At 56.3% G+C, this 22,024-nt stretch overlaps 1 protein-coding gene across 3 annotated transcripts; it reads left to right on the top strand.

Annotated features, from left to right (window-relative positions):
* The first annotated feature begins 159 nt into the window (after positions 1-159).
* Positions 160-21,726, top strand: LOC142483506 (double-stranded RNA-specific adenosine deaminase-like). 3 transcript variants are annotated; one of them, XM_075583504.1, is made up of 14 exons: positions 247-317; positions 10,604-10,674; positions 10,811-12,120; positions 12,991-13,180; positions 14,966-15,096; positions 15,998-16,133; positions 16,891-17,105; positions 17,541-17,700; positions 18,163-18,334; positions 18,446-18,539; positions 19,715-19,834; positions 20,067-20,200; positions 21,055-21,237; positions 21,356-21,726. In XM_075583504.1, the coding sequence occupies exons 3-14, from the start codon at positions 11,378-11,380 to the stop codon at positions 21,709-21,711; spliced, it is 2,634 nt and encodes an 877-aa protein (XP_075439619.1). In that variant the 5' UTR covers positions 247-317; positions 10,604-10,674; positions 10,811-11,377; the 3' UTR covers positions 21,712-21,726. The 3 variants fall into 3 exon arrangements, with proteins under 3 accessions (XP_075439620.1, XP_075439619.1, XP_075439618.1); XM_075583505.1 differs by lacking the exon at positions 10,604-10,674 and having other exon boundaries at positions 160-317; XM_075583503.1 differs by lacking the exons at positions 247-317; positions 10,604-10,674 and adding an exon at positions 9,182-9,327.
* Positions 21,727-22,024: the final 298 nt, after the last annotated feature.

Below are 22,024 nucleotides of genomic sequence, written 5' to 3' on the forward strand. Positions count from 1 at the left end.
ACACACACACACACACACACACACACACACACACACACACACACACACACACACACACACACACACACACACACACACACACACACACACACACACACACACCATTGCGCATGCGCACGCAGCCCCCTCCCTCTCCCTCTCCCTCTCCCTCTCCCTCTCCCCCGCGTGACGTCAGGAGGCGGGCGCCCCCCGTTGTAGCGGGTTTCCAAAAGATTGAACCGGAAGCGGAAACACACCGACCGGAAGCAGTGGCCTTGTGTGGACAAAGAGAGGGAGCAGTACCGGCCGCCGCTGCCGCCAGCACCACCACGGGGACGGTAAGGGAGAAAGGGGCGGTCACTGCGATTCATTCATTAGGAACAGTGCGGCCTCTGTGCGTGTTGTAACCGAGGGAGCTATCTGCTGTAGTGATGAGGGGTGTGATGATCTATCTGCCCCAGAGGTGGAGGGGGGTGGGATGATCTATCTGCCCCAGAGGTGGAGGGGGGGTAGGATGATCTATCTGCCCCAGAGGTGGAGGGGGGGGTAGGATGATCTATCTGCCCCAGAGGTGGAGGGGGGGGTAGGATGATCTATCTGCCCCAGAGGTGGAGGGGGGGTAGGATGATCTATCTGTCCCGGAGGGGGGGGGGGGTAGGATGATCTATCTGCCCCAGAGGTGGAGGGGGGGGGGTGTAGGATGATCTATCTGCCCCAGAGGTGGAGGGGGGGGGGGGTAGGATGATCTATCTGCCCCAGAGGTGGAGGGGGGTAGGATGATCTATCTGCCCCAGAGGTGGAGGGGGGGTAGGATGATCTATCTGCCCCAGAGGTGGAGGGGGGGTAGGATGATCTATCTGCCCCAGAGGTGGAGGGGGGGGGGGGTAGGATGATCTATCTGCCCCAGAGGTGGAGGGGGGGGGGGGGTAGGATGATCTGTCTGCCCCAGATGTGGAGGGGGGGGGGGGTAGGATGATCTATCTGCCCCAGAGGGGGGGGGGGGTAGGATGATCTATCTGCCCCAGAGGTGGAGGGGGGGTGTGATGATCTATCTACCCGGGAGGGAGGGGGGGTGTGATGATCTATCTGCCCGGGAGGGAGGGGGGGTGTAATGATCTATCTGCCCGGGAGGGAGGGGGGGTGTGATGATCTATCTGCCCCATAGGGAGGGGGGGTGTGATGATCTATCTGCCCCATAGGGAGGGGGTGTGTGATGATCTATCTGCCCCGGAGGGGGAGGGAGGGGGGTGTGATGATCTATCTGCCCCGGAGAGGGAGGGGGGGTGTGATGATCTATCTGCCCCGGAGGGGGAGGGAGGGGGGGTGTGATGATCTATCTGCCCCGGAGGGGGCGGGAGGGGGGTGGGATGATCTATCTGCCCCAGAGGTGGAGGGGGGGTAGGATGATCTATCTGCCCCAGAGGTGGAGGGGGGGGTAGGATGATCTATCTGCCCCAGAGGTGGAGGGGGGGGTAGGATGATCTATCTGCCCCAGAGGTGGAGGGGGGGTAGGATGATCTATCTGTCCCGGAGGGGGGGGGGGGTAGGATGATCTATCTGCCCCAGAGGTGGAGGGGGGGGGGTGTAGGATGATCTATCTGCCCCAGAGGTGGAGGGGGGGGGGGGGTAGGATGATCTATCTGCCCCAGAGGTGGAGGGGGGTAGGATGATCTATCTGCCCCAGAGGTGGAGGGGGGGTAGGATGATCTATCTGCCCCAGAGGTGGAGGGGGGGGGGGGTAGGATGATCTATCTGCCCCAGAGGTGGAGGGGGGGGGGGGTAGGATGATCTGTCTGCCCCAGATGTGGAGGGGGGGGGGGGTAGGATGATCTATCTGCCCCAGAGGGGGGGGGGGGTAGGATGATCTATCTGCCCCAGAGGTGGAGGGGGGGTGTGATGATCTATCTACCCGGGAGGGAGGGGGGGTGTGATGATCTATCTGCCCGGGAGGGAGGGGGGGGTGTGATGATCTATCTGCCCCATAGGGAGGGGGTGTGTGATGATCTATCTGCCCCGGAGGGGGAGGGAGGGGGGTGTGATGATCTATCTGCCCCGGAGAGGGAGGGGGGGTGTGATGATCTATCTGCCCCGGAGGGGGAGGGAGGGGGGGTGTGATGATCTATCTGCCCCGGAGGGGGCGGGAGGGGGGTGTGATGATCTATCTGCCCCGGAGGGGGCGGGAGGGGGGTGTGATGATCTATCTGCCCCGGAGGGGGAGGGAGGGGGGGGTGTGATGATCTATCTGCCCCGGAGGGGGAGGGAGGGGGGGGTGTGATGATCTATCTGCCCTGGAGGGGGAGGGAGGGGGGGGTGTGATGATCTATCTGCCCCGGAGGGGGAGGGAGGGGGGGGGTGTGATGATCTATCTGCCCCGGAGGGGGAGGGAGGGGGGGGTGTGATGATCTATCTGCCCCGGAGGGGGAGGGAGGGGGGGGGTGTGATGATCTATCTGCCCCGGAGGGGGAGGGAGGGGGGGGGTGTGATGATCTATCTGCCCCGGAGGGGGAGGGAGGGGGGGGGTGTGATGATCTATCTGCCCCGGAGGGGGAGGGAGGGGGGGGGTGTGATGATCTATCTGCCCCGGAGGGGGAGGGAGGGGGGGGTGTGATGATCTATCTGCCCCGGAGGGGGAGGGAGGGGGGTGTGTGATCTATCTGCCCCGGAGGGGGAGGGAGGGGGGTGTGTGATCTATCTGCCCCGGAGTGAGGGGGGGTGTGTGATGATCTATCTGCCCCGGAGTGAGGGGGGGTGTGTGATGATCTATCTGCCCCGGAGTGAGGGGGGGTGTGTGATGATCTATCTGCCCCGGAGTGAGGGGGGGTGTGTGATGATCTATCTGCCCCGGAGTGAGGGGGGGTGTGTGATGATCTATCTGCCCCGGAGTGAGGGGGGGTGTGTGATGATCTATCTGCCCCGGAGTGAGGGGGGGTGTGTGATGATCTATCTGCCCCGGAGTGAGGGGGGTGTGTGTGATGATCTATCTGCCCCGGAGTGAGGGGGGGTGTGTGATGATCTATCTGCCCCGGAGTGAGGGGGGGTGTGTGATGATCTATCTGCCCCGGAGTGAGGGGGGGTGTGTGATGATCTATCTGCCCCGGAGTGAGGGGGGGTGTGTGATGATCTATCTGCCCCGGAGTGAGGGGGGGTGTGTGATGATCTATCTGCCCCGGAGTGAGGGGGGGTGTGTGATGATCTATCTGCCCCGGAGTGAGGGGGGGTGTGTGATGATCTATCTGCCCCGGAGTGAGGGGGTGTGTGTGATGATCTATCTGCCCCGGAGTGAGGGGGGGTGTGTGATGATCTATCTGCCCCGGAGTGAGGGGGGGGTGTGTGATGATCTATCTGCCCCGGAGGGAGGGGGGGTGTGTGATGATCTATCTGCCCCGGAGGGAGGGGGGGTGTGTGATGATCTATCTGCCCCGGAGGGAGGGGGGGTGTGTGATGATCTATCTGCCCCGGAGGGAGGGGGGGTGTGTGATGATCTATCTGCCTGGGAGGGAGGGGGGGGGGTGTGATGATCTATCTGCCCGGGAGGGAGGGGGGGGGGGGTGTGATGATCTATCTGCCCGGGAGGGAGGGGGGGGGGTGTGATGATCTATCTGCCCGGGAGGAGGGGGGGGTGTGTGTGATGCTCTATCTGCCCGGGAGGAGGGGGGGGTGTGTGTGATGCTCTATCTGCCCGGGAGGAGGGGGGGGTGTGTGTGATGCTCTATCTGCCCGGGAGGAGGGGGGGGTGTGTGTGATGCTCTATCTGCCTGGGAGGGAGGGGGGAGGTGTGTGATCTATCTGCCCGGGAGGGTGTGTGTGTGTGATCTATCTGCCCGGGAGGGTGTGTGTGTGTGATCTATCTGCCCGGGAGGGTGTGTGTGTGTGATCTATCTGCCCGGGAGGGTGTGTGTGTGTGATCTATCTGCCCGGGAGGGTGTGTGTGATCTATCTGCCCGGGAGGGTGTGTGTGTGTGATCTATCTGCCCGGGAGGGTGTGTGTGTGTGATCTATCTGCCCGGGAGGGGGTGTGTGTGATCTATCTGCCCGGGAGGGGGGGTGTGATCTATCTGCCCGGGAGGGGTGTGTGTGATCTATCTGCCCAGGGGGGGGGAGGGAGGGCGGTGTGTGATGATCTATCTGCCCGGGAGGGAGGGTGTGATGATCTATCTGCCCCGGAGGGAGGGAGGGTGTGATGATCTATCTGCCCGGGAGGGAGGGAGGGTGTGATGATCTATCTGCCCGGGAGGGAGGGAGGGTGTGATGATCTATCTGCCCGGGAGGGAGGGAGGGTGTGATGATCTATCTGCCCGGGAGGGAGGGAGGGTGTGATGATCTATCTGCCCGGGAGGGAGGGAGGGTGTGATGATCTATCTGCCCGGGAGGGAGGGAGGGTGTGATGATCTATCTGCCCGGGAGGGAGGGAGGGTGTGATGATCTATCTGCCCGGGAGGGAGGGAGGGTGTGATGATCTATCTGCCCGGGAGGGACGGAGGGAGGGTGTGATGATCTATCTGCCCGGGAGGGACGGAGGGAGGGTGTGATGATCTATCTGCCCGGGAGGGACGGAGGGAGGGTGTGATGATCTATCTGCCCGGGAGGGACGGAGGGAGGGTGTGATGATCTATCTGCCCGGGAGGGAGGTGGGGGTGTGTGATGATCTATCTGCCCGGGGGGGGGGGGGGGGGGGTGTGATGATCTATCTGCCCGGGGGGGGGGGGGGGGGGGGTGATGATCTATCTGCCCGGGGGGGGGGGGGGGGGGTGTGATGATCTATCTGCCCGGGGGGGGGGGGGTGTGATGATCTATCTGCCCGGGGGGGGGGGGGGTGTGATGATCTATCTGCCCGGGGGGGGGGGGGTGTGATGATCTATCTGCCCGGGAGGGGGGGTGTGTGATCTATCTGCCCGGGAGAGGGTGTGTGTGATCTATCTGCCCGGGAGGGAGGAGGGGGGGGGGTGTGTGATAATCTATCTGCCTGGGAGGGAGGGGGGAGGGAGGGGGAGTGTGATAATCTATCTGCCCGGGAGGGAGGGGGGGGTGATGATCTATCTGCGAGGGAGGGAGGGTGTGATGATCTATCTGCCCGGGAGGGAGGGGGGGGGGTGTGTGATAATCTATCTGCCTGGGAGGGAGGGGGGAGGGAGGGGGTGTGTGATAATCTATCTGCCCGGGAGGGAGGGGGGGGGTGATGATCTATCTGCGAGGGAGGGAGGGTGTGATGATCTATCTGCGAGGGAGGGAGGGTGTGATGATCTATCTGCCCGGGAGGGAGGGAGGGTGTGATCTATCTGCCCGGGAGGGAGGGAGGGTGTGATGATCTATCTGCCCGGGAGGGAGGGTGTGATGATCTATCTGCCCGGGAGGGAGGGAGGGTGTGATGATCTATCTGCCCGGGAGGGAGGGAGGGTGTGATGATCTATCTGCCCGGGAGGGAGGGAGGGTGTGATGATCTATCTGCCCGGGAGGGACGGAGGGAGGGTGTGATGATCTATCTGCCCGGGAGGGAGGTGGGGGTGTGTGATGATCTATCTGCCTGGGGGGAGGGGGTGTGTGATGATCTATCTGCCCGGGGGGGGGGGTGTGATGATCTATCTGCCCGGGGGGGGGGGGGGGGTGTGATGATCTATCTGCCCGGGAGGGGGTGTGTGTGATCTATCTGCCCGGGAGGGAGGGGGGGGGTGTGTGATGATCTATCTGCCTGGGAGGGAGGGGGGGGGTGTGTGATGATCTATCTGCCTGGGAGGGAGGGGGGAGGGAGGGGGTGTGTGATAATCTATCTGCCCGGGAGGGAGGGTGTGATGATCTATCTGCCCGGGAGGGAGGAGGGGGTGTGTGTGATCTATCTGCCCGGGAAGGGGTGTGTGATCTATCTGCCCGGGAGGGGGTGTGTGTGATCTATCTGCCCGGGAGGGAGGGGGGGGGTGTGTGATGATCTATCTGCCTGGGAGGGAGGGGGGAGGGAGGGGGGGGTGTGATGATCTATCTGCCCGGAGGGAGGGGGGGTGATGATGATCTATCTGCCCGGAGGGAGGGGGTGTGTGTGATGATCTATCTGCCCGGGGGGGGGGGGGGGGGGTGTGATGATCTATCTGCCCGGGAGGGAGGGGGGGTGATGATGATCTATCTGCCCGGGAGGGAGGGGGTGTGTGTGATGATCTATCTGCCCGGGAGGGGGTGTGTGTGATCTATCTGCCCGGGAGGGAGGGGGGGGGGTGTGTGATGATCTATCTGCCTGGGAGTGAGGGGGGGGGTGTGATGATCTATCTGCCCGGGAGGGAGGGGGGTGTGTGATGATCTATCTGCCCAGGAGGGAGGGGGGGGGTGTGATGATCTATCTGCCCGGGGGGGGGGGGGGGTGTGATGATCTATCTGCCCGGGAGGGGGTGTTGATGATCTATCTGCCCGGGAGGGGGTGTGTGTGATCTATCTGCCCGGGAGGGGGTGTGTGTGATCTATCTGCCCGGGAGGGAGGGGGGGGTGTGATGATCTATCTGCCCGGGAGGGACGGAGGGTGTGATGATCTATCTGCCCGGGGGGGGGGGTGTGATGATCTATCTGCCCGGGAGGGGGTGTTGATGATCTATCTGCCCGGGAGGGGGTGTGTGTGATCTATCTGCCCGGGAGGGGGTGTGTGTGATCTATCTGCCCGGGAGGGAGGGGGGGGGGGGTGTGATGATCTATCTGCCTGGGAGGGAGGGGGAAGGGAGGGGGGTGTGTGATGATCTATCTGCCCGGGAGGGAGGGGGGGGTGTGATGATCTATCTGCCCGGGAGGGAGGGGGGGTGTGATGATCTATCTGCCAGGGAGGGAGGGGGGGTGTGATGATCTATCTGCCCGGGAGGGAGGGGGGGGGTGTGATGATCTATCTGCCCGGAGGGAGGGGGGGGGGTGTGATGATCTATCTGCCCCGGAGGGAGGGGGGTGTGTGATGATCTATCTGCCCGGGAGGGAGGGGGGGGGGGGTGTGATGATCTATCTGCCCGGGAGGGACGGAGGGAGGGTGTGATGATCTATCTGCCCGGGAGGGGGTGTGTGTGATCTATCTGCCCGGGAGGGGGTGTGTGTGATCTATCTGCCCGGGAGGGAGGGGGGGGGGTGTGTGATGATCTATCTGCCAGGGAGGGAGGGGGGGTGTGATGATCTATCTGCCCGGGAGGGACGGAGGGTGTGATGATCTATCTGCCCGGGGGGGGGGGGGGGGGGTGTGATGATCTATCTGCCCGGGAGGGGGTGTGTGTGATCTATCTGCCCGGGAGGGGGTGTGTGTGATCTATCTGCCCGGGAGGGAGGGGGGGGGGGTGTGTGATGATCTATCTGCCTGGGAGGGAGGGGGAAGGGAGGGGGGTGTGTGATGATCTATCTGCCCGGGAGGGAGGGGGGGTGTGATGATCTATCTGCCCGGGAGGGAGGGGGGGTGTGATGATCTATCTGCCCGGGAGGGAGGGGGGGTGTGATGATCTATCTGCCCGGGAGGGAGGGGGGGGGTGTGATGATCTATCTGCCCGGGAGGGAGGGGGGGTGTGATGATCTATCTGCCCCGGAGGGAGGGGGGGGTGTGATGATCTATCTGCCCCGGAGGGAGGGGGGGGTGTGATGATCTATCTGCCCGGGAGGGAGGGGGGGGTGTGATGATCTATCTGCCCCGGAGGGAGGGGGGGGGGTGTGATGCTCTATCTGCCCCGGAGGGAGGGGGGGGTGTGTGATGATCTATCTGCCCCGGAGGGAGGGGGGGGTGTGATGATCTATCTGCCCCGGAGGGAGGGGGGGGTGTGATGATCTATCTGCCCGGGAGGGAGGGGGGGGGGGGGGTGTGATGATCTATCTGCCCGGGAGGGAGGGGGGGGGTGTGATGATCTATCTGCCCGGGAGGGAGGGAGGGTGTGATGATCTATCTGCCTTGGGGGGAGGGGAGGGTGTGTGTGATGATCTATCTGCCCGGGAGGGAGGGGGGGGGGGTGTGATGATCTATCTGCCTGGGAGGGAGGGGGGAGGTGTGTGATGATCTATCTGCCAGGGAGGGGGGGGGGGGGTGATGATCTATCTGCCCGGGAGGGAGGGTGTGATGATCTATCTGCCCGGGAGGGGGGGTGTGATGATCTATCTGCCCGGGAGGGGGGGGTGTGATGATCTATCTGCCCGGGAGGGGGGGTGTGATGATCTATCTGCCCGGGAGGGAGGGGGGGGGGTGTGATGATCTATGTGCCCGGGAGGGAGGGGGGGGGGTGTGATGATCTATCTGCCAGGGAGGGGGGGGGGGTGTGATGATCTATCTGCCCGGGAGGGAGGGGGGGGGTGATGATCTATATTCCCGGGGGGGGGGGGGGTGTGATGATCTATCTGCCCGGGAGGGGGGGTGTGATGATCTATCTGCCCGGGAGGGGGGGTGTGATGATCTATCTGCCCGGGAGGGGGGGTGTGATGATCTATCTGCCCGGGAGGGGGGGTGTGATGATCTATCTGCCCGGGAGGGAGGGGGGGGGGGGTGTGATGATCTATGTGCCCGGGAGGGAGGGGGGGGGTGTGATGATCTATCTGCCAGGGAGGGGGGGGGTGTGATGATCTATCTGCCAGGGAGGGGGGGGGGTGTGATGATCTATCTGCCCGGGAGGGAGGGGGGGGGGTGATGATCTATATTCCCGGGGGGGGGGGGGGGGGGGGTGTGATGATCTATCTGCAAGGGAGGGGGGGTGTGATGATCTATCTGCCCGGGTGGGGGGGGTGTGTGATCTATCTGCCCGGGAGGGAGGGAGGGGGGGGGGGGTGTGATGATCTATTTGCCCCGGAGGTGGTGTGGGGGGAGAAGGGTTCTGATCTATTTGCCCCAGAGGTGGGGGTTGCTGATGTATCTGCCCTTGTGGGGAAGGGAAGAGTTAAATGTGTCCTAATTGGGGTGGGTGTGAGGGGGGAGACAGTCAGATTTTGGCAGCCCCAGTGATTGAGGGGGGGGGGAAGATGAGGAAAGTCAGATCTATCTGCCCTAGTGGGCTGTTTGGGCACCTCTCTCTCCCCAAGGGAATCAAGCCCTCCCCATGTACCAGTGCTTCATTCACACAGCTTGTCCCATCGCTGATTGGCTGCTGGCCTCTGGTCCCGCCTTCCCCAGACAGGCAGGAGGTGGGATCTTAACTGAGAAAAGAAACTGAAACATTACCCAGCTTTATATCCAGGAAGCGGCCCGGGGATCACTTTATCCTGCCCCCAGCTGCTAGGCCGCAGGGTCCCCTGCCCCCCTGCCCCCCCACCCCTGGTATCCCTGCTCTATATCACAGAGCTGGCTTCTTTCTCAGCTGGCCTTTGAAGTGTGCTCTTATGTGGCACCCTGCCAGGTATCCTTGTCCTCTCAATAGGGAGAAGTCAAAGGTAAGGAACAGCCGAGCAAAATGTTTGTATTGTGTCTCCGGACAGAGGTTTCTTACAATTCTTATAGTCATGGGGTGCTCCAATCCAGTCCTCGAGACCCCCCTCAACAGGTCAGGTTTTCAGGATATCTCTGCTTCCGCACAGGTGGCTCAATCAGTCCCTGCTTCAGCACAGGTGGCTCAGTCTTTGAGCCACCTGTGCTGAAGCTTGGATATCCTCAAAATCTGACCGGTTTGGGGGGGGGGATGTCCTGAGGACGGGACTTGCGCCCCCTTTTTTTGTCAGTAGCCGAAGTGCCAGAAAAGAAACAGCAGCGGTTCTGTGGATCAACAAGCGAGGTCTCATTCCTCTAAAATATGTCGATAAGTCTCTAGATCGCTTTTTGTTTGAATTAGGTAAGAAGAGAAGGGGAGAGAGCCCTTTTGTAATATATCCCGATCCATGTGACAATTAGGGGAACTTTGGGATTCTAGATAGGAAACCTAGTGGTCACTCTGTGTCATTACACGGTAACCTGGGAGCGCGTTCTCATTCGATACAATTTGAGACGCTTTTTCTGCTGGAGAGATCTTTTAAGCCTTTTTTTGTAATCTGCCACATTGCTTCCCAAATTCATACCGGGCTCTTGGACAGCAAACTGCTTTAGTGAGTCCTACAGACTTCAGGCTTTCGGACAGACGTTTAGTAGCTTGTAGCGGGTGCTCTTCTCTCTTACCGCTGTGCACTTTTGAAGGACCCCAGTTATTACTCCAGATCATCTCCCTGCTCAGAGTACTGTAGAAGGGGTGGAACGTGACCCGGTCCCGCTTTACTCACTCATTCTAATGCACTTTTGCATTTGTATTTTAGACCGCAATTTGTGATAAAACCGGGACTGGCCTGCAATCTCCCGATCACACCGGTGGCTTGCAGTGTTGAATTAGTAGTGTGGGCCGTAGCTGATAGGGCAGGGGTTTCCAACTCCAGTACTCGAGAGCCACCAACAGGTCAGGTTTTCAGTATATCCCAGCTTCAGCACAGGTCAAAGACTGAGCCTCTGATTGAACCAACTGTGCTGTAGCATGGACTGATTGAGTCACCTGTGCTGAAGCAGGAGCTGATTGAGCCACTTGTGCTGCAGCAGTGATATCCTGAAAACCTGACCTGTTGGTGGCCCTTGTGTGCTGGAGTTGGCCACCCCTGTGAGAGGTTGTCTGTCATTTGGGCTTTTCTGGGTTGTTTTACATGGTCACCATGGTTAAAGCCATGTGTTCATTGTGTATTCTCCTTTTGGCAGGGCCTTTGCACATCAGTTGTGCGAGTGGAGAGCGGACTGCAGCTCCCTCCTGCCCGTCGCTGCATATAAGGGTACTGGCTGGCATTTTGGTGCCGAGTTATGAATAGAGGCGCAAATCGAGGGCAACGTTCTTGGCCAATGCACAAAATACATACCTTCAACCAGAGCCCCAATTCCCCCTCTTTCACTAATCCTTTCATTCCACAGGGGTATTACTCGGACCTTTTGCAAGCAGAGCAGAGAGCGTTTCTCTTGGGAAAAGACCCAGACGTTCCTTGGAGTGTCCCTGGCCCGTCCGTGTGGCACACACATCGTACACCGCAAAGCAACAACTTTACACACAAGACTACAACACAGCCACCGAGATACCAACGGCCCCACATCTATCGGTTACCATCTGAAAATAGCGTAGCTAATCTGTCCCTCGATTTCAAGGCACTGTCCGTCTCTGCTAACTCGTTGGAAGAACTGATACTGGGATTCTTCAAGGAGCTTCATGAAGGTGAAACCTCCACGGCTCTGGACTTAGCCAAACACTTCCGAGTGCCCAAAAAACGTGTCAACCACCATCTCTACAGCTTAGAACGGAAAGGTTTGCTGTGCAAAGCGGGTGAGAGACGACCGTTCTGGAGAATCGCAGCTGCTTCCCACGGTCCTAGACCTTCTTTTAGCCACAGGAGACAGGGATATCAACGTGAGGCTCCTCCAGAAGAAGAGGAAGACGTACCATCTTTGGACTCTGAAAGCAATTTGGCCACCTGCTCACCAGAGGCCATGGCAGAAAACCGGGAGAAAGTGTGCGAATATTTGTACGGCTCCCCTACAGCAACCGCGCTTTTCATCCGGAAAAATATCGGCGTCTCCAAGACGAGCGAGGTCAATCAGATCCTTAACGAGCTGGAGAAACAAGGAGATGTGTGCAAGGAGACCGCCACCAACCCCATCAAGTGGGCCCTCACGGAGAAGAAGCGCGAGAGGATGCTGAACAAGAAAAAGGCGAAGGACACCATGGAAACGAAGATCGTAAAAGAGGAGCCAGAAGACCTCCCAGATGTTGTGGCTACGGGGCAGCCCGTGAAGGTGCAGTTGGCCCCGAGCGTGGAGAACGGGCAGCAGGGCACGAAAAAGCAGGACACGAAAAAGCAGGACACGGGCAGTGACAAGCTTCCCGTGGATATAAAGACAGAAGGTGATGATGCGCTGAGCTCTGACGCACTCAATGCAGGACCGCCCAGGAAGCGTGCGAAGGGCATGGAATACGACGACGAGGACGACAACGGCAACGAAATGTGGACGCAGGATGACATTCCCAGCACTCTGGAAAACTTCATGGACGGAGGGGCTATGTCGGGGTTCACGCAGTATTACGAGCCGGTCAAGGAGCTCTCGCGCTTGGAGAAGCTGCAGGCGTGCCAGGAGAAGAACCCGGTCAGCGGCCTCATCGAGTTCACCCAGTTCTGTGCGCAGCAATGCGATTTCGTTCTCCTTGGCCAGAGTGGACCATCGCACGACCCCAGGTGAGACCACGGGGGGCAGTAGGGAGGAGGGGGGATTAACTACGGCACAAGGGGGCCTGCAATGTATTGCAAAACCATTGCATTCCTTTCAGAAATTCAAAGCAGCGCGTCCCTCTGGCAACCAATGGGTTAATTTATATTAACTCCCATGTCCACCATATTGGTCACTGTATTAGTTTTGTATATATATATTAAAAAAAATGGGGAAACAGCATATTAAACCATCTTTTACCAATATTTAGAACATAATTTTTTTAAGCTTTTCCCCTGTAAAATATTTAAGAATGAATGAAATCAACGCAAAACCGTCACTTCTGATGAGTTATTAAGCAAGAAGTGACCGTTGTGATGTGGCACGTCTCCCCCCGCCCGGTACTGACCAGTGGATGTATATATTATCTTGCGCTGAGTCTCTCCTCTGTAAGTCTCTGCTGAGACTGGTGGATAAGAGCTTTTTATTTAGTTCGCTTCTGCTTTGCTTTCCCACCTGTCCCAGCGCTGACGAGACGACTGCGTTATTAAAGTCTTGGACGAGGAAGTTCTAATCGTTCATGTACAAACATGAAGAGCACCCGTGTTGCTTCCGTTATTCGCTCAGATAGTCTCTCTTTCTGTAAGCCGTGTAAACGTTGTGCTGTGTACTAAATGGCAGCCTAAATTAAGTATATTGGTGATTTTAAAAAGCAGCGATATATTGGGTGCTCAAGGATTTCTAAAGCTCCTGGGAAAACTGCAGCTCAGAGATCAAAGCGCTTTGTCCACGGTCGTCTTATAGCCATCTTGTTGCTGAATTTGCGCACACTGTGTGAAATATTCGTTGTTGTTGTTGTTGTTGTTGGTCTGTGCATCTGATTTGTTCATGTTTTGAAGGTTTAAGATGCAGGCCGTGATAGGCGGGCGCAGTTTCCCGGTCGTAGAGGCGAGCAGCAAAAAGACTGCAAAGAAGGTTGCTGCGTCCACGGCCCTGCGTGTTCTTATCCGCGAGCAGGGCGGTGGCACCGAGCCGGCGGAGGAGATACTATCGGCAGAGATTGAGACTCCAAACACACAAGAGGAGACGGTGAGTTGTGTGTGTTGGATTGCGCGTGTTGGTAATATTATCACATTAACACACGGGTTCTCCACTCCAGTCCTCAAGACACCAGCCCTCCCCCCCCCCCCCCCAACAGGCCAGGTTTTCAGGATATCCCTGCTTCAGCACAGGTGGCTCAATCAGTGCCTCAGTCAAAGACTGAGCCACCTGCGCTGAATCAGGCTCTTCAACTGAGCCACTAACGTCCTCTTGTGCTGAAGCAGGGATATCCTTATAACCTGACCTGTGGGGGGGGGGGGGGGTGGTCTCGACGAGTTGAGAAACCCCTGTATTAACACACAGATCCCGACTGGCTTCAGCGCAGGCATTCAGTGGGTTAAGGCCCATACTTACCATGAGGCCGCGTCCATAGTCCGCGCGGCGCAAACAAAAGGCCGTAACCTCAACGAGGACTGCCATAGGGCGCACGACGGTGTGGCCGAATTTTTTCGCCCGCCGGTCGGGTCACGTGCACGGTTTAGCCAATGAGGGCGTCTCGTTCACGTGACATCACGCCCCCCGTTGCGTGTCCTCCACATCCCACTGGCCAGGGAACGCCTCTGCAGCAGGCATGTGCGACGCCACGCGCTCTGTGGTCTGACGCCTCTTGGCGCTGGAAGACACCGGCTTATACAAGTGAGTGGGCTGTACGGTGTCTTATTGCAGCGGTGCGCAAACTGGGGGGGGGGCGAGCCTGCCTGCGGGGGGGGGGGGCGCGTTTTACAGAGGCCCCGCAAGCTTCCCGAAGGCACTTAAATTAAGTGCCGGGGAGCTGCAGGGTCTCTGTAAAACTTTACTTACGCGGCATGTGACGTCACATTGCTATGGCAACGGGACGTCATGACGCCGGAGCCGAGGTGAGGGTCGCGGGGGTGAGGTGACCGCCGGCCGGGGGGCGCAGGGGAAAAAGTTTGCGACCCCCTGTCTTATTGTATATCGCCACTTAGAGTGTAAGCTCTTCAGGGCAGGGACTCCTTTTCCTAATGTTTACTCTTCTGCCCGTAGTGTTTATTCCCATTATCTCTCCTATTATTTTGTGACAAGTATTAGTGCTGTAAAGTGATATGTAAATGGTTGATGTTATAGAAAACACACACATGCCCATCCCATAACAATATATACAGTATATATTGACTTAAGCCATCTGTACCTGGTCATTCCTGTAACACCTCTAAACATTTAAGCCAGGGAGCGCCAACTCCAGTCCTCAAGGGCCACCAACAGGCCAGGTTTTCCGTATATCCCTGCTTCAGCACAGATGGTGCTGTCCTAGACTTAGCCACCTGTGCTTTATCAGGGATATCCTGAAAACCTGGCCTGTTGATGGCCCTTGAGGACTGGAGCTGGCCTCCCCTGATTTTAAGCCACCCGATTAAAGGATGTTTAATGGCTTTCTTTTTCCGACCATTTGCAGTATGATATATTGCTGGATTTAGATACAAAACTGTCCGGTTTTGTTCAGACTGTTAGGTTAGAGCAGGGGGTGCTCAATCTTTCCTCCTCCCCCTCCCTGCTCGCCCCCTCCCCCCCTTACCTTGTCTCCAGCTCTTAGTGTCAAACGACGCTGCGGGTTCACATGACCCCGCTGGGTCATTTACCGCCGCAGTTGCATGGCGACGCGTTGCCGAAGCTAAGGGAAGTTGCAAGGGCCTCACTCGATTCCCCCCGGCATTAGGAGGCTACTAAACGCTGTATAAAGTTCGGTGCACCTGCCCAGCGCTGTATGAAATGACATTCTTATGCGCTTACCTTCTTTTTGTTGCCCTTCTTTAGCAAAATGTAACAGAGTGCTCTTTCCCGAGCGGCAAGAATCCCATCTGCGTTCTCATGGAGCACAGCCAGAAATCGGGGCACGCGTGCGAGTTCCAGCTGCTGTCCCAGGACGGACCTGCCCACGACCCCAAGTATGTCTTAGTGTCAGGGGCACCACTTCGACCTATGAGTTGTTTGCCCCTTTGGTGTAGAAGAGGTTAAAATCTGGCATAAAAAATGTGAATGTGTCAGTTTGGAGTGCAGACCCGGTGTGAGGTTGGATGAAACAGTTTGCAGCCTTTGCGTTGCTTGTCCTTCTGGTAGAACAAAACTCAAAGGTTCGACACATTTTTAAACACAAGTTAAGATGCAAAAAATGTTGCGTTGGTGAGTGCTTTGAATTTTCTGCACTTTCAGCATACTTTAAACAGGGCTAGTGATTTACAGCAGGGGAGGCTCAACTGTCCAGTCCTCAAGTCAAAGACTGAGCCTCTGATTGAGCCACCTGTGCTGAAGCAGAGAGCCTGAAAACCTGACCTGTTGGGGCGGGCTTGAGGACTGGAGTTGAGCCTCCCTGATTTGCAGGATGCATTGCATTTGGTAACATACCTTCTGTAAGAATGAAGACGCACTCCGCTGTATAATCGCGCCTCCATCTTTTAGCAGTGTTCTTTATAATGTAATGCGTGCTTTGACAAGTCTTGACATTCAGGCCGGTTATCGGAGCAGCACACCGTGACATCTCGCCCCAATTGTAATCCATGCGTATTTTTACGGAGAGCTCATTAAACACCTGCCACTAGGGGCAGCAATCCCACAGTTTCGGGGATGTTGAACACACAGATTGTGTAAGACGTTCACAATAGCAGCCATATTTAAAAGTCCCTGGAAATATTGTTTATACCATCGTTCCCTGTTTATTATAGAAATACAGGGTTATTACAGAATCGCATATCCAAAGGAAAAGGAGGAAAAAATGATGCAAAGTTTTTGAACGACCGGATCGGTCTGGTTAATTTGTTATATTTGAACTGTTCTTCTTCTGTATCGCAGGTTCACGTATTCTGTAAAAATTGGCAGCGAGACATACCCCGCAGTGACTGCCAATAGCAAGAAGCTGGCCAAGCAGCTGGCTGCTGAGGTGGCCGTGAAACAGCTCCTGGGCAACTCTGCGTTACCGGGCGAGAAGGTATGGCGTGTGTGATGCGGCCAACTCCAGTCCTCGAGGATCACCGACAGGTCAGGTTTTCAGGATATCCATGCTTCAGCACAGGTGGTGCAGTCAGACTGCGCCCCCTGTGCTGAAGCGGGTTTATCCTGAAAACCTGACCTGTTGTTGGCCCTTGAGGAATGGAGTTGGCCGCCCCCTGGTTTATAATTTGTCACCTGGCTGTGGCTGCCTTGTGTTCAATCTCCTATTAGGCCACATCCATGGTTACCGCGACGACACGCCCCCTCGTCTCATCCACCTAGAGGGCACAAATCTCTCCAGGTAGAGGCGTGTGTGAAGACGCACAAGCACCCAACCATGGACGTGGCCTTACAAAGCGGGGCTGCGAGGCTAAACAATCCAGAAAACTTAATTCCATTAAACACTCCGAAACATCTCCCCTCCCCGTGGGAGCGGCCTGGGATGGAACTTTCAGAAATGGAGCCCTCTGATGGGATCTGCTTGTCATGGAGACACTGAGCCTATCCCTCCAATCAGATGGCCAAACCGGACCTGGAATGTTCCATTTGTTCAGAATTGAGGGGGGGGATTGAGTTTATTGATAGTCCATATCTGACATTTTGTATTTAATAGATACCCTGATTTATAAGTTATGACTAGTGGAGCCTGCCACTCCATGTTGTAATTGCTTCCCCCTTAGGCTGATCAGTAAATCACAGTGAAATGTTCTTCATATGTCTCTACATTATCCAGCTGACTTCCTGCTTTGTCTCAGTTTGACACAGGTCCCAATCCTGATGGCTCTGAATTGCCCACGGGCCCGGAGCTGCCACTGGAAGATCCCAAAAATACCCAGGCCCATAATGTGGGGGTTTTCATTAAATATCTGAATGCCAACCCAGTGAGCGGCCTCCTGGATTACTCCCGTGCCAAGGGCTTTGCAGCGGAGTTTAAGCTCGTCAACCAGACTGGACCTGCCCATGATCCCAAGTACGTGTGAACTTTGGCGTCAGACTAAGTGTAATGGGAAGTATGGGCTGTCCTTTCAAGCAGTTTATACTAGTATTGTGATGCACTGCAAGTCCCCTCCAACCTAAAGGAGCCGTTACCCCTACTGAATTTACGTTCAAGTTAATGTGTTGGATGCATCTACCTTGTTACATGACTGTAGAGCCGCGGTGGCCAACTCCATTCCTCAAGGGCCACCAGTAGGTCACGATATCCCTGCTTCAGCACAGGTGGCTCAGTCAAAAGACTGAGCCACAAGTGCTGAAGCAGGGATATCCGTAAACCCTGATCTGTTGGTGGCCCCTGAGGACTGGAGTTGGCCTACCCCCGCCGTAGAATGTTCCCCGCACACTGCCGGGTGTATAGTATGTAAACTCCAGGCACTGCTGCCGGCAAACGCCTATCTCTCACCATCAGGTTCCTCTACCAAGCAAAGGTTGGCGGCCGCTGGTTCCCAGCAGTCAGCGCGTCCAACAAAAAGCAGGCCAAGGCGGAAGCGGCCGACGCGGCCCTGCGAGTCCTGATCGGAGAGGCAGAAAAAGCGGCGCGCACCGGGGAGAGCATCGCGGAGGCCAGTGTGCGTGGAGTAACCGCGCGTCGGGCTCGTGTCGGGATTTACACGGCAGAACAAGTGGGGGGAAGAGTGAAGGTTCTCGTGTACATGCGGGGGAGGCAGTACACCAGGGGGGGGGCGCCAACTCCAGTCCTCAAGGGCCGCGAACAGGTCAGGTTTTCAGGATATCCCTGCTTTAGCACAGGTGGCTCAATCAGATTGAGCCGCCTGTGCTGAAGCAGGGATATCCTGAAAACCTGATCAGTTGGTGGCCCTTGAGGACTGGAGTTGCCCACCCTTGCGATACGTCCGTGGTTTTGATGAAGAGTAACCTTTACCTTACTTCACGGTGCAGGAATCTCTCTCCTAAATAGGGGGTGGGGGAAGTTGAAACCGGAGAGGGAGGCGTGTAGTCGATCGCGATTACACGGCGCGGCGGTAGAAAGAAATGTAGATATGCTTCAAATCCCGATGTTCTCCTTACAGCTCCCGGTGTCCGGCAGCACGTTCCACGACCAGATCGCCATGCTGAGCCACCAACGCTTCAACTCCCTGACCGCCAGGATCCAGAACAGCTTGCTCGGCCGGAAGATCCTGGCAGCCATCATCATGAAGAAGAGCGAGGAAGACATGGGGACCGTTGTCAGCATTGGAACGGGTAATCCCGCCCCCCCCCTCCCCCTCTCTCCTCCACGCCCCCCCCCATCTGCTCCCGTCTGCTTTGTGTTGCGTCCGTGCGTCACACGATCCTTGTTTGTGTTTCGCAAAGGCAACCGTTGTGTGAAGGGAGAAGAGCTGAGCCTGAGAGGAGAGACGGTCAATGATTGCCACGCTGAGGTTATTTCCCGCCGGGGGTTTACAAGGTGAGGCGTTCATCTACCCGCACGCGCCCTTATTTCTCTCCATCTATGCCACGAAGCTGCCACCCCACAAACCACGATTTGAGCTGTAGTACAACACTGTGGCCCAACCCGTGGTCCCATTCCCGCGGCTTCCCAGAAAATGATTGGCCGTTCCGAGGACACAAAATGCATTATCTTCCATTCAGTAGAATGGTAACTATTGCCATCACCATTTGCCGGCTGTGGGAAAGACTTGGCCACCTCCACACCCTATTCTTACATGACGGCCCAGTATATCTTAAGCATTCTTCAATTCTGTAGGGGTATGTGGATCTTTATTTATATAGCGCCGACGGTGTATAGCGCAGCAAAGTCAGACAATAGGCAATTCCTGTCCCGGAGAGCTTACAATCTAAGGGGTATGTTGGGAGACTGAGACAGCGAGTGAGGGGATAAGTGCTGTAGATGGCAGTGCCTGGCCTTGCTGGTGGGTAATTGCAGTAGATGGCAGTACTTGGCCACAATGGTGGGTAGCAGTGACTGTGGGCGTGGGACAGTAGCCATGAGTGCAGGATATTGGGATGCTTCTTTTGATAGGTGAATTTTAAGGTTGGCCGGTAATAAATTAGATAGGTTACCATCATTAGCCGGGAGGGAGGCGTGGGCGAGAGCAGGTGTGTATATGGCTGGGTCCAGGATTAGGAGAGATCCCCAGCGGCATGGAGGGGAGAGAAGAGGATTTGTGGGGGTGCTTTTTATTGAGGGGTGTAGAAGTTGTTGGGAAAGGTGTGTGCATATAGTGGTGCAGTGTATGGGCACATGCATAGGTGGAGGGGAGGAGAGATGAAGAAATGAGGAGAGTGGGGAAGTTTGAGAGAACACAAACTTTTACAAGGTAGTGAGGACACAGCGAGCAGAAGATAACTGGAGTTGCCGCCTCTGATCTAAAGCTTTAATTGGCAACACAAGTTCTTCTGCGCCCGACTCCTTCCGCCTCACACACACACGCACACACACGCACTCTCTCACACACACTCTCTCACACACACACTCTCGCACACACACACACACACACGCACACACACGCGCATACACACGCATACACACGCATACACACACACACACACTCCCCCAGCCGGTGCTTTTCCCCGGGTATAAATCTCCTCCGTTCTCCCCTTCCCCGGCTGTCTTTTCAGATATCTGTACAGCCAAATGATGAAATACAATCCAGACGCACCAGATGATAACATATTTGAGGAAGCGGAAGGCGATCTGTTACGGGTCCGTCCAGCGGTGACCTTTCACCTTTATATTAGGTTAGTGAGAGCCAATGTGTCCCTGTAAGCCGCTACCTTATGCGACCCATGCATTTCTTCATGTGATCCACGTAGTTGTGCACCTCCTTGTGTTAGGTAATTGTGCATGTGTAGCGCGGTTCTGACCCGAGTCCGTTGTGTTGCAGCACCGCTCCCTGCGGAGATGGGGCTCTTTATGTCTGGTACTTGTGCATGTGTAGCGCGGTTCTGACCCGAGTCCGTTGTGTTGCAGCACCGCTCCCTGCGGAGATGGGGCTCTCTTTGACAAGTCGTGCAGTGATTTGCCCTCTGCAGAGGGAGACAAAAAGCATTACCCCCTCTTTGAGAACCCAAAGCAGGGCAAGCTGCGAACTAAAGTGGAAAATGGTAAGTCGATCACAATTTATCACTTGTGTGTGCTTTCTTTGCTGGCTTCGATACTATTCAGAACCTGTTGTACGTGACATCAAACTGGCATAAAAAGTGACTCGCATGCGCCTGTCGTGTGTCTGTCTTCCATGTGCGCCTGTCACGTATGTGTCTCCCATGTGAGGGGTAGTTCCTGTTTATTTCAGACTTTATGTACATGTGTTCAGATCAATCACTATGGGACGCCAGCCCGAACATGAATACACGTGTGGGGGGTGGGGGGGCACTCTGTTATCTTCAAGCAGCAGTTTAAAAACTTTTATTAATATGTTAATGTTTCCAAACTCTGGTTTGATGCCTGTGTTTCAGCTCAAGAACACCTGGGCTTTTGGAAATGGAGTTACAGAACTTTCTGAAGTCTCAGTTGCCATCGCTATCACTGACTTTGGACACGCATTACACGCATTACACGCATTACACGCATTACAGCAGTGGTGGCCACCAACAGGGCAGGTATTGGGGATATCCCTGCTTCAGTACAGGTGATGCAGACATTCTGACTGAGACACTGATTGAGCCGCCTGTGCTGAAGCAGGGATATCCTTAACCTGACCTATTGGTGGCCCTTGAGGACTAGAGTTTAGCACCCCCTGCATTAAAGCAATCAGTAGTCTGTTTATTTGATGTTTAGCTTTATTCATTCTTAAGCCTGCCTCCCCCCGAGGTTCCCTACCTCTTCCCCCTCTTTCCCCCCCCCCCCCCCCCCATTCTGAGGTTCCCTGCCTCCCCGAGGTTCCCTCAGGGTCGGGGAGAGAAGCCCCAGGATTTCCCTCTGTGATGACTCTTGATTTTGTCCTCCCGCTGCCACACAGGAGAAGGCACGATTCCCGTAGAGTCGAGCGACATCGTCCCGACCTGGGATGGGATCCAGCACGGAGAGCGCCTGCGCACCATGTCCTGCAGCGATAAAATCATGCGCTGGAACGTACTGGGCCTGCAAGGAGCCTTCCTCTCTCATTTCATGGAGCCCGTGTACCTCAGCTCTGTCACGCTTGGTACGCACTAGGAACGAACCCCCCTGAATATCACACATTTGGGTCACTGTTGCTCTGTGTACAATGTATAACGTGCGCGTCTTTCTGTTTGCCCCTAAACGATGCATCTCTCTCTCAGGTTATCTATTCAGTAAGGGACACCTGACGCGGGCCATCTGTTGCCGCATGTCCCGGGACGGCGACGCCTTCGAAAAGCAGCTGCCAGAGACGTACATCGTCAATCACCCCGAGGTATCGGCGTTCTCTTCTCCTTTTAATTGTCTCCCCATTCACAAGCTTGTTTTCTCACGAGAAAACGCCACCTTTTCATATGCATTGGCTGTTAAACGCATCGGTCTCGCGGGATACCGGAGGGTTTGTGCTCAGCCGCTCGTCACGATACCGGCAATCAAACGCAGTCCATTGCACGCAGAATACGGCGCCGGCAAGCAGGAAGCGCGCGGGTTAAATGTGGCGCCGCTCCGTGTAATGTGAAGGCCGGGACCGCACTGTACACAGATATAAGGCACATTTTCCTAGGTAAAAATAAGCAGCAAAGTGGTATTTGCGAACCCCGCTATTTTCAGAGCCTCCCCCTGTCCCGATGCATTTTGCAACTAAAAGATACACCAGGAAACAGAAATGCATCTTGCATGCACACGTTGAACAATCCATGAAACAAGTGTAATACAGAAACACACAGCACTGCAAACAGAACAAATCCCAAGTATGCCTGCAAATGGGAGTCAAAAATGACAATGTAAAAGGACACAAAAAGGTGTTTTTTGGGGATTTGACATTTTTTTTA

The sequence above is a fragment of the Ascaphus truei genome, unplaced genomic scaffold (genome assembly GCF_040206685.1).
Source record: "Ascaphus truei isolate aAscTru1 unplaced genomic scaffold, aAscTru1.hap1 HAP1_SCAFFOLD_3294, whole genome shotgun sequence".
NCBI lineage: Eukaryota > Metazoa > Chordata > Amphibia > Anura > Ascaphidae > Ascaphus > Ascaphus truei.